The following is an 11,803-nucleotide window of genomic DNA, read 5'->3' as shown; positions in this document are numbered from 1 at the left end:
AATCTTGTCCTCCAAAGTGCTTGCAACCCCTCCCAGCTTTGTGTACTCTGCAAATTTTATAAGCATACTCTCTTCACTCCATTATCCAAGTCATTAATGAAAATATTGACGAGTATCAGACCCAGGACCAACCCTTGCAGGACCCCATTAGATACACCCTCCCACTTTGACAGCGAACCCTTGAAATCTGAGTACAGTCTTTCAACTAGCTGTGTACTCACCTGATTGTAATTTCATCTAGGCCACATTTCCCTAGTTTGCTTATGAGAATGTCACATGGGATTGTGTCAAAAGTCTTACTAAAAATCAAGATATCACATTTACCCCTTCCCACTGATCCACTATATCAGTAACCCAGTCAAAGAAGGAAATTAGGTTGATTTAGCATGATTTGTTCTTGACAAATAGATGGCAGCTATTCCTTATAACCCTATTCTCCTGTAGATGCTTACAAATTGATTATTTCTTTTTTCCAGTATCTTTCCAGGTACTTAAGTTAAATTGATTTGTTTACAATTCTTTGTCCTTTTTGTACCCTTAAAAAAAACAAAACAAAACAAAAAAAACCCTGGTACTATGTTTGCCTTTCTCCAGTCCTCTGGGACCCTATCCAACCTCCATGAGTTCTCAAAGATAATTGCTAATGGTTCTGAGTTTGCCTCAGCTAGTTCTTTAAGCACCCTAGGATTAATTTAATCAGGCCCTGCTAACTTGAATACACTTAACTCATCTAAATATTCTTTAGCCTGTTTTTTCCCTTATTTTGGCTTGCATTCCTTCCTCCTTGTTGTTAGTATTAATTGTGCTGAGTATCTGGTCATCATTAACCTTTTTAGTGAAGACTGAAGCAAAATAGGCATTAAACACCTCAGCCTTGTTGATTTCATTATTAGCTCTCCTTCCCCGCTAAGCAGAGGATCTATGCTTTCCTTTGTCTGTCTCTTGCTCCCAACATATTTAAAGAAGGCTGGTTAGTAACTGGTATACACTGTTGCAATCCCTGGAGAAAGGTTAACCACGGTGCCAGTTCCCAGTCAGACCTTCTGGGGAAATCACAGTGAGGTGCAGAAGTGGGACTGTAAGAACTGCAAGCCTACATGCCCAGTCTTGAGGGAGAGAGATGCAGGTCTCTGCCCAACAGAGGTTACAGCTAAGAGCCTGAAACCTTAAGTGGGTGCCCTTGAGGAAGACTGGGGGCAAGGGGTGTGCTAAGGTACAGCTAACCCTGAAACTCCGAAAGATGGCTCATTAGCAGAAAAAGGCATAACAAAGTCCAATGTATAGAAGCCGATTTTAAAAAAATTCAGGCTAGAAATAAGGTGCATATTTTTAAAACAATAAGGGTACTTAGCCTCCAGAACAACTACATAGGTGGATGTGGTGGATTCTCCATCACCAGAAATCTTTCAAGCCAGACTGGATATCTTTCTTAAAAAAAAAAAAAAAAAAAAAAAAAAAAAAAAAAAAAAAAGTTATAGCGCTCAACCAGAAAGTAGTGCAGAAGTTACTGGGTAGGGTTCTTCAGCCTGTGTAATACAGGAGATAAAACTAAATCATAATGGTCCTATCTGGCTTTAAAAAAAAAATCTAATATTCTATTTTAGCAGCATCGTCGAATGACGAGGTGGTAGTATTTCCTCTGAGTCAGCACTTCTCTAATGCTTCATCATAGCATGTTTTTAAAGACTAGTTTTAAAAATGTCTCATAACAAAACCTATAGAAAAGAAAGTTTTAATGATTCATTCTCTTTAATTTGCCATTGAGACAAGAATCACAACTTTAAATTTTCAAGTGATGTTGTAAAATAGATATTGAAGACTATATTGAAAGTACTTTATTGAAAAATTAAGAAGTTGAAAGAGTCTGGCTACATGACGGGTAAAATGAGACATTAAAAGTTTAAAAATTTTTTCCCTTTTTTCAAAAACTTATCAAAAATACACTAAGTTAATTTAAGATATGTACATGAGAAATCAGCTTAATTACTGGGCAAAATGACAATATTACTTTCAAAATATGCATAATTAATAAAAAGATAGACAAAATCAGAGACAGAGTAGGGAAACCTATGTTCCTTATAACTTTAGAGTCGTTTTAAATTTCTCTTGCTTTGGGCACTTCCTGGAAGAGCATCTTTTTTATTTCGCTGCTTTGCAGATGCACTACTGCATTCTTTAGACCCGTGGAAGGTGCACAAACACAAAATACAAAAGTCAAACGCACAGGCTTCTCGGCTACATAGTCCCCTTTTCTTTAAGGGCTGATACTTAGCTGGGCACTGACATCTTGGACAAGGTTTTAAAGCTTCATCAATAAAAAGGGTTTTGGCAATCTGTATCAAGAGGGGAGAAAACGACATTTAATACCTGCAGTTCTTGACTATACATCTTAAGAAGTCTAAAATTCGTCTTAAGAAATCTTTATTTTCAACGTTAACAACTGGCTACATTGCTTACCTTAAGGTACTCTTCCTGTTTACTAGTTGACTGGGGAACAGAACTGCAACCTGTAGGTGTTAAAAGCTCATTGCAATAAGGTGATGTTTGTAACACAGCAGTTTTAGCTTGAGCTTGAACAGGTCTTAGAGCAGATCTTCTTAGAATATTAAGTCTTGTGGCAGCATCTTCAACATGCAAGAGACATCCCTGTTACAGATGATGATTATAAGAAGAGAAATCAGCTTCAATGAGTACCAAGATAACTAGGGCTTTGTTTAATGTAGCTTTGTTTTTGTTTTAGAACTATTTTTATTTTTCACAATAAAGAGGTACAAAATGTGTAAATTTCTTCAAGTAAAAGTTTAGTACTTAATGGACAGGTGGACAAAACAAGATCCATTGGAAGAAATATCGTGGTCTATAAAGATCATTTCAGGGTGACCAAATAGACTCTCCTTTATCACTTACAAGACCTCATCTCTCCCTGCAACTCCCTCTGATATCTTTCCTATTTCAGAAATCTCAATAGTAAACACTTCCAACTGCTTATAGGATACTCACTTGCCATCAGGTCACTTCAAGGAATCCCTACCCTAGAGGTAAGTTAAGCCACAAAGGAAAAACAAATCAAACAATTGGAAAGGAATCACAATTTTAGTCCTACTGGACCTGCAAGCAGTGATTTAAATGGAAGAAGAAAAAAGGTGGTGTTGAAATGGGGTATATGAGAGATGAAGAGGAAGGGACAGGATTTTAAGCCCAAAACCTGGTTCACTTTAAATTTATTATAATTTGAGGAAAGTCCTATTGATTCCAAGCACTACATGTTTTAAACATTTTCCGTGAAGCATGGCTAGAGTAAAAAGACTAAAAATGACATTTTTACTCAATGGTTCTCTACGTGTATTGTGAGTTATATCTACTGGGTAAAGATTTTACAACTCTCATTGTCAGCTGGGAGATTTCTGCAGTTCACTAGGATCTTTATATTCTTCCCCTCTTCCCCAAACATGCCCAATATTTAGAAAAATCCTGCCTTTGGGAGATACATTACCCCAGCTTCCGCCTTCAGCTGTTTTATGTACAGCTTTCTCCTGAGATATGCATTTTTGTCTTGTATAACAATTTCACGCCAGTTCTTGCTTACTTTCCAAATACTGAAACAAAAACCAAACAAAATATCATCCACTTTTCAAATCTTAAGTTTTTATGAGTGGTATAGTTTAAGATCCTAATACTAAAAATTAACCCTTTCCAATTTTATCATGACTTAAAATATTATCTTAATCATTTTGCAGAATATTGCAATATACTGTAACAAACTCCACTTTATAGACTTGACTTGAAACATAACATTGCCTCATTCTTCTGCATCACCATTGCAAAAATCATTGACTGCTTTGCATGGGGTAGGAGAGTGGGGCGAGTTGAGAGCTGAGGGGAAGAGAGTTGGAGCAGAACTAGGGGGCTGGATCAGAGCTGCTGAGTGGTGGGAGGAGAGGGCTGGAGTGGAACTGGAGGGGACCAAGGTGGGAGGATTGCATCAGGCCTGGGAGAGCTATGGCTGGACTGAAAGCGGAAGAAGCTGGGAGAGAAGGTATCTGGATAGGCAGGGAGCTGAACAGGAGCTGGGTGATGGGGGCGGGGGAGGGAGGGACTGGAAGGAGGCGAATTTTGGAACTGGGAAGGGGGCCCCTAACCTATTATTACACCTGAAGTCTCTGGGGTCTTGTTATGCTACTGATATTTTTTTACTAAAATAAATATTTTAGACTTACAATATTGCAGCATCATAAACTGATGCTCTGGGAACTGAGCTGAGCTTAACATTTATGAATATTTTCACTGATTACAAAAACAAATGGCAATGAATACCCTAAATCTTTATTATTAGATAGATTAAAAAAACATAATTACAAGTAAAGGAGTACTTGTGGCACCTTAGAGACTAAACAAATTTATTTGAGCATAAGCTTTCGTGAGCTACAGCTCACTTCATCGGATGCATGCATGTAGCTCACGAAAGCTTATGCTCAAATACATTTGTTAGTCTCTAAGGTGCCACAAGTACTCCTTTTCTTTTTGCAAATACAGACTAACACGGCTGCTACTCTGAAACCTGTAATTACACGTGACATTCTCTTTGTTACTTCAAAACACATCAGTAGTAAATTAAATGTTATTTTTGTTACATGGGAGTAATACTGTTCCAGCTCCCCAACTCATTAGCAGGGAAAAAATGCTTAAATTTTCAAAATTTTGAAAAATATATAGTTGTATTTCTTACCTGCATAGGCTTTCCACAGTCAAAGCACCTAAAACTATAGCAAGAATATGCTTTAAATCTCTGTATTTTAATTCTGTTAAAATATCTAATTTTTCAAGGCCCATTTTCTTGCCTATGAGTCCAGCAAGAATATATTCTAATACAGACATTTCAGCTCTCTCAGTGTTCTCCAAGAGTCCATTTTGCTCTGGTTTTTTTCTTTTGCTTCGCAAGATTTCACAAACTACTTGTAAAGCAGGTGTTCTTGATAAATCCCCAAGATTTAGAACCAAATCTCCACTATTCTCCTCATTAAAAACCAATCCACTGTCTTCACTGGCAGAGTCTCTTGCTATTTTTAATTTATATTCTGAATTAATTAGCATAATATTATAGTCTTCCTCTGTCTCAGACTGCGAACCCCGTTCCCGAAGGGTGGATAACCTCCTCACTCGGTCTAGTTTTCTTGACTTTCTTTTAGCATCCAGAAATTTGGAAACTTCCTTCTGTTTTTGAAGGAGTTCTTGGAACGATCCCTCATGATCTGAAGAGGAATCTTCTGATTTATCTAAGCCAAGGGAATTAAATCCACTGTCTTCAGGCACTGAAAGCTCCAAGTCACTTACCACATGAGTAGGGGGAGTATTTACGTCAAGTAAATCAAAGTTAAAATCTGCTATTAGGTTGCTGACTGGAGTCAGAAATTTATCCTCATTCGTCTCAGACAACATACAACATGTAGGGGTTCTAAGCAATTCCAGAGAGGTGCTTTCATCACTAAGCTCATTAGGAGTCTTGTCAATAATAGTGTCCTTAGAAGTATTATGGTGAATTGGAGATAAACATTCAGGTTCTGACAAGAAGTTGTTTTTACATTTGGTATCATCTACTGTAGAAGTCCTTTGCTGTGAGAAGGCAAGCCTCAACTTTTGGCAAGCAGGACTAGATTCCTCAGTTTTTAAAGTGCTAGTAGCTAGAGGTTTGTAAGTGTTATCTCTTGGGGAACACGAAGAACTTTTTGAAAGTTTTTCTTCAAAACTGAGAACACAAGATGTTTTTTTCCTACTGCAATCTGAAGAATTGACTTGTCTTTCAAAGAATCCTACAGTGCCTCCCAAAGCAGTTTTAGACAGAAGCAGTCTCCTACGCAGTGATGAGTCTTTTTTACTTACTTTAGGAGTTTCCAAAAAATCTGTAGTTACATTTGCCTCTTTTCTTTCAGATAAGGAGATAGAATTATTTTCATTTTCAATGGGAGACAACACTGGAATTACTAAATTAGGGTGTGAATGTTCAGAATACTCATGTAGTAATGATAGACATCTTGTGCTCAGTTCATCTTTATGTTCTGCATCAGTATGATCAAAGTTAGGATCTTTTCCACGATCATGAAATATGGAGGTGGAACAGGAGTCTCTAAAGCTGGAGTATTTCACATTGTTGCTGGGAGAAGTCAACCTGCCTCTTTTAAGAATAGACAGCACTGAGCGACTTTCTGACATCTTTCACTTGGAATTTCTCTGATTCTGTAAAGTGAAGACAGCATTTTATCTCTAGAATGAGCCATAAAGAACTTATTTTAAATACAGTTACCAATGGTTATCAAATATCTAAGACGATTTCTTTTCATTTAGGCAACGTTCTTTCAGAATCAAAATAGTAACCATAGTGAAAAATATTTTTATTGCATTTTTGTGGAAACAGCACTCACACTCTAGCAAGATGGATGCACTATAGATATTTAAAAGGATAAATAGATAGTAAATACTTTACTGATGTAAAATAATGGGGATGAACAGCTTAAAAAACATGGTATAGGAGAAATGAAGTAAGTGAAAAACACATCTGATTATATAGCTGATCTACCAATCATCATCCATGGAGAATGGGTTCAGTCTGATCGTAGACAATAGGAAAAATCTTGGCCCCGCTGAGGTCAACAGCAAAACTTCCATGGACTTCAATAGGGTCAGAATTTCACTCTTCATTTACATAGAGTCCCTCTACTCTCTGCCAGTTCAGTTCTTGAGAGCCAACAGGGGATTGAAACTCATGGATTAGTCTATTTTATTTGTGCTGATGGAAAGATGGGAGAAAAGAAAAACTGCCACAAAGGCTTTTCGTTTGTTTAAAGAAAGAGGGAGCCCTGGTGGCTGATAATCCTAACTAATTGTCTAGAGAATCAGCAAGCTTCCACAAATGTATTCAGATCCTTCAGTCCTTCAATACTGGAAACCGTTGCGTTCCAGTTACACAAAAGGGACAGTCTAGTGTTGGTCACTACACTGCTCCAAGACATTTTCTTTACAAATCTGAACAGAAACCACCAAGAATTTCTGCTCAGTCTCTTGATGATCTGAGGTAATATAGCTCCTACCCTGTGGTTATACAATTTATGGGCACTGAAGAACTAATTAGCACTCTCCCCATGTATGTGGTGAGAAAAAGATACTCTGCCCTATGGTAATAAGCTTTTTGCACAGTCAGAAAGTTCACATTATTTTCAAGGGAACAACAGAAGCTCTTAGGTATTTATTTGATTTCTCTCTGAAGGATACGATTACCTGAGGCATTGATAACTATTTCCATATAGATATAAAAAAGTATTCCCTCTCCTTCCCAGATCAGACTAGCAAGGACATAGACCAGGTTACTATTTTGCAAACCCAGGACACAGCAGACATGCAAGAATATTTTGAATAATGTAACCATAAGGACAAAGATCTCATGAGCCACCAAAGCTAGCAAAAAGTTACACATCTTTTGATTCCAAGCTTTGCAGCAGTGTAACAGTTTCTAACTCTAGTAATTTGGGAAATATACCTAGAGATTGTCTGGTATGAGAGACCAGTGACAAAGATATATGTCTTCATAGGCCATTTACCAGAGTGGGATATCTTCAGTGTACCAAGGACCCTGGGCTAGTTGGGCATCCCACTATTAGAAAAAAAGTAGTTGTGCCACCCTTTGTTATGTAGAATTATCCTTTGATGGATTTGGGGCATTGAATTACCCAATACCCCAGAGATTTAAAGTCCTTTTTTTTTTATTCCATTTCCTAGTCGTGGATGTGTTAAGGGGAGAGTTTTTCTTTGTAGTAAAAGACCACAGCACAGTGTATGGGGAAATGAACCCTTAGGTAAAGGGCAAGAATAAGGCAGACACAGAGAACTGGCAGGTGATGAGGCAAAAGACTGAACAGTAACATGGGGGGTAGGGTTTTGCCAGTAGGATAATAAATGATTGTAAGCATAGGGTAGGGTAGGGTAAAGAGAAGAGGATACATGACCATGCTTGTATTGGAACCAACAGAGGGGGAGGGCCACATGCAAGAGGTCCAAACACCTCCACAGTACGTGGATCAGAACAGGACACAGGGACTTGGTAGACCTAGATAAACACATTGGGAGTGCTCAGAGCAGAGCAGAGCCCCTACAGAGTACATAACAGAAACATGCTGAGGGAAGCAATATGAATCAGCCAGATTACCTGAAAGGCACTCTGCCTGTAAAGAAACTGCCGAAAACCTTCTAAAAGGGAAGGAGACAAAGCTGTTTTAGCATTAATTGCTAAATAGTTTTACATAGCTTTTAAAATGGCAATTCAAGTCTCTAATACTACAAAAACATAGATACTGTAACATACTTATCTTTAAAACACATTAATAGTTCCATTGCATCTAATGAGACTATGCATGCACTTAAAGTGAAGCATGTGCGTAAGTGTTTGAAGGATCTGGGCCTTGCTTTCCAATACAGTCAAAATACAGTGGGAAAGGTGGAGTGGTGGGTGGGGAGGATGACAATATTTACTTTTAATTCTAACATTACAAACAACTGAAAGTAGAGGATATCAAAAGCTGTAATTAGGATGCTATACTTTTAAAGAAGTAAAAGTTGATCATTTCTCTTTGTCTCAAAAGGAACGGAAGGTAAAAAAGTGGGGGGGGGGGGAAGAACTCATGTAACACTGTAACAGAGATCTGAACTGGCAGAGAGATAAGGCAAAAATTATTTTTGCCACATTAAAATAATATCCCAAAGCCCTCCGAACTTAAACAAAACAATGTGGGGGGGGGGGGGGGGAAGAGAAGAGCACTTCTGAGCTTCTTATATACTTCCTTGGATTGACAACACTATATATTCTTACAATTGTAGGGGAGAAGCACTGCGATAGAGCAGGCAAACAGAATGTGATCCGTAATCATTCTTGATAACACTTCCTAACCCGCACCCCAATCTTGCAAACCTTTATGCACATATTTGGTTTTTATTTCACTTGGAATACTCACAGTAGTAAAGTTCATCTTGTGCATAAGATTTTGCCGGATTGAGGGCAAAATGTTGCAAATTCAACATTAAAGGGGGAAAAAACCTTTTAAAAACTTACTAGTATATATTTACACATCAATTTCATACAAACCAAGTCTCATTTCATTTGAGATTGATATCTCCCACTGGAGTGAAATATTTTTTCTTGGTAATTCAATCAGACATTTAAAACCTCCCTTAGAATTCCTTTTTCAAAGTTATTCTAAATTTGGTGTTTTAATAAGAGTTTTCTCCTTTAACACAAGGAAACAGGTTTAAATCCAATAATTTAGTAGCAAAGTGATATTTAAAATGCTACACAGCACTTTTCAACCATAGATCTCAGAGTACTTCGCAAAAGGAAGTGTCATTATCCCCATTTCACATGTGAGAAAATTGAGGCATGGTGAACCAGTGGCGGATTAGCCACTGGGACAACAGGCCATGCGCAGTGGCCCCAGTATATTGGGGAACCCTGGTCAATTGGGGAGCCCCATACCCCAAACCACTCCGCCCGCTCGGCGCTCCTGCCGGGGAGCTGGGTCAGGGTGCAGGGGCCTGCTCCATTCCACCTGCCCGGGGCTCTTGCCGGGAGTGGAGTTAGGGCACTGGGGCTTACCCTGCACTGCCCGCCCTCTTGCCAGGGAGCGGAGCAAGCCCCCATGCCCCGACCCCACTCCCCAGCAGGAACACCAGTGGCTCTCAAATACAGTGGCTCTCAAACGGTGGTCTATGGACCACCAATGAACTGCAGAGTGTTTCCTGACAGTCTATGGAATGAAATGTTTTGAGAACTAAGCTATGGAAAGATGAGGATGTCTAGAGAGGAGCTGTTCCATGTGAAGATCCCTCTTATGAAGTGGCCCAAGGATGCAATGATTACCAGGAAACAAAAGAGCATAGTGACTAGAACAAAGAACGACTGGGTCCTGAACTGACTCTGCCACAGGCTTCTTTTAGATTAGTAAAATATAAAAGGGGTACATTACCTGCATCACCAAACTTATTTCTATCCTCCTTTCTCAGTGCACCTGCTATTTAGAGGAAAGGGATGGAGAAGAATTCTCGGTACAGAGATGAATAGTTTTTTTTTCCAGCATTTAAATCAAGTCTGATCTTTGCAGCAAACAAACTTTACCTGAAGGTTCTCCAACATGCATCAAGCTGTGCAAGTATCCCCATCTAATTGACTCAAAATGAGTCGTTGCACCCCAACAATATTAATTACTATGGAGGATGCTGTAGCTAAATCCCCCCTGCACAATGGGTTTGCTACTTACCCAGCGTTGTGACGCAATGCGAGATCCTGGGCTGAGGAAGCGCTATCTGATGCGAACAGCCGCCGTGTTACTTGACTGGGGGTTTACCCAGCGTCCCAGGGCAAGGCGAAGGCAGGAGCAAAACTAAATCAATGCATTCCCAAGGTATTAGGGCAGCTCGGAGGCAAAATCCGTTCAAGTCACAAAACAACTAATTTAACCAATTACTCTATGTGTTTATTAGCGGTAACCTCCGCAGTTAGTGCAACGAGGCTAATTGACTAGACCAACCACCTAAGGAATAACACCTGTAGGACTCTCAGTCACCTTGAATGACGGGCCCCAGGAAGGCAGCAGCTTCACCCCCGCATCCTTCTCCGGCAATTCAGTGGGCAAAGGGCAATCTCTGCCCCCACAATAATGGGGCTTCTGCGAGGGGGTCAATGGGGCTGAGCGATGGGGACTGAAGTTAACAACATGCTACAGGCCGGACTGGGAGCAGTGAGGGACACCGACCCTGCTGCCCCGCGGGGCGCTACTCCCTGCCTCCGGCTGCGGCAGCGCCGAGCGTTTCTCGCCCCCCGCCCCAGCGCGTTGCCCTGGAGAGGAGCCGCCGCCTCTAGCCAGCACCAGTTCCCCGCATGCGGCTGCTGTGGGTTTCCCTCGCTTGGATTTGAACTGCCCGCCCTTCTCAACCGCTGTAGCTTTTCCTCCTCCCCCTCAGTGCTGCCTCCTGGCACGGGGGGCCAGAGCAGAGAAGGGCTCAGGAGCAAACCCAGTAAAGGGGGAGGGAAGGAGGCTACAGCTGTAATCTCCCTCCCCGCCCCCAGTAGTCAGCCAGAAAATATACAGTGCGTGTGATGGGGGCATCGGAGGGAGCTCTGTTGCAGAGACCGACCCCATTCCCCCCCCCCCCAATACTTCCAGGGCTGTGTCCCTCCCCTTCCCCACTGCACCTTCGGAGGCTTTTTGCCTCCTCGTTTCCCCCTCTCTTTCCAGGGCTAGACTCCTTTTCCTGCTTCTCCCCACACGTGTAGGGCTGCTGCTTCTCTGCCCCTCTTTCCCGCACTTTTCTATTGCTATGTCTCTCTCTTCTCCCCCACAGCACATCTAGTCACCCCGAGGGGGCCTGCTGCTAGAGAGCCTGTCTGAGGTGACGAGGCTTCACCCTAATGTGAAACCTTTAGGAGCCTAGCTTCGAGCATGACTAAAACAAAATGTTTTCAAAGGAGCTAAGCCCTGTCTACGCGACCATTATTTCTATACTAAAAACATTAACTTGAGTTGGATGATTGCCAATTAACTCAAATTAGCCAACACAGTTATACCCGATAGTCCCGCCACAAACATTTGTGGAGTATCCAGACTAGCATATACAAACCTGGTAGCTATCTCCGGCTAGCTGACAATCAGTTACCTTGAGTTAAAAAAAAAACCGGGAACAGATAAACCCTAGGTGCTAAGGAGCACACTGTTAAAACAAAGCAAATAAAACACCTGCATTCCTTTTCTAGAGCTGCCAAAAATCC

At 40.7% G+C, this 11,803-nt stretch overlaps 1 protein-coding gene across 3 annotated transcripts; it reads right to left on the bottom strand.

Annotated features, from left to right (window-relative positions):
• Window positions 1-526: 526 nt before the first annotated feature.
• On the bottom strand, window positions 527-11,518 carry FBXO43 (F-box protein 43). 3 transcript variants are annotated; one of them, XM_038391332.2, is made up of 6 exons: window positions 10,005-10,188; window positions 8,195-8,235; window positions 4,727-6,231; window positions 3,494-3,596; window positions 2,458-2,646; window positions 527-2,333 (listed from the first exon to the last, which is right to left on the bottom strand). In XM_038391332.2, exons 3-6 carry the CDS (start codon window positions 6,205-6,207, stop codon window positions 2,085-2,087), a joined length of 2,022 nt encoding a protein of 673 aa, XP_038247260.1. In that variant the 5' UTR covers window positions 6,208-6,231; window positions 8,195-8,235; window positions 10,005-10,188; the 3' UTR covers window positions 527-2,084. The 3 variants fall into 3 exon arrangements, with proteins under 3 accessions (XP_038247260.1, XP_038247261.1, XP_038247258.1); XM_038391333.2 differs by lacking the exons at window positions 8,195-8,235; window positions 10,005-10,188 and adding exons at window positions 10,296-10,418; window positions 10,602-11,518 and having other exon boundaries at window positions 528-2,333; XM_038391330.2 differs by lacking the exons at window positions 8,195-8,235; window positions 10,005-10,188 and adding an exon at window positions 10,296-11,518 and having other exon boundaries at window positions 528-2,333.
• Between the last annotated feature and the right edge of the window lie 285 nt (window positions 11,519-11,803).

The sequence above is a fragment of the Dermochelys coriacea genome, chromosome 2 (assembly GCF_009764565.3).
Source record: "Dermochelys coriacea isolate rDerCor1 chromosome 2, rDerCor1.pri.v4, whole genome shotgun sequence".
Taxonomy (NCBI): domain Eukaryota; kingdom Metazoa; phylum Chordata; order Testudines; family Dermochelyidae; genus Dermochelys; species Dermochelys coriacea.
This window is presented reverse-complemented; position numbering and strand designations above follow the sequence as displayed.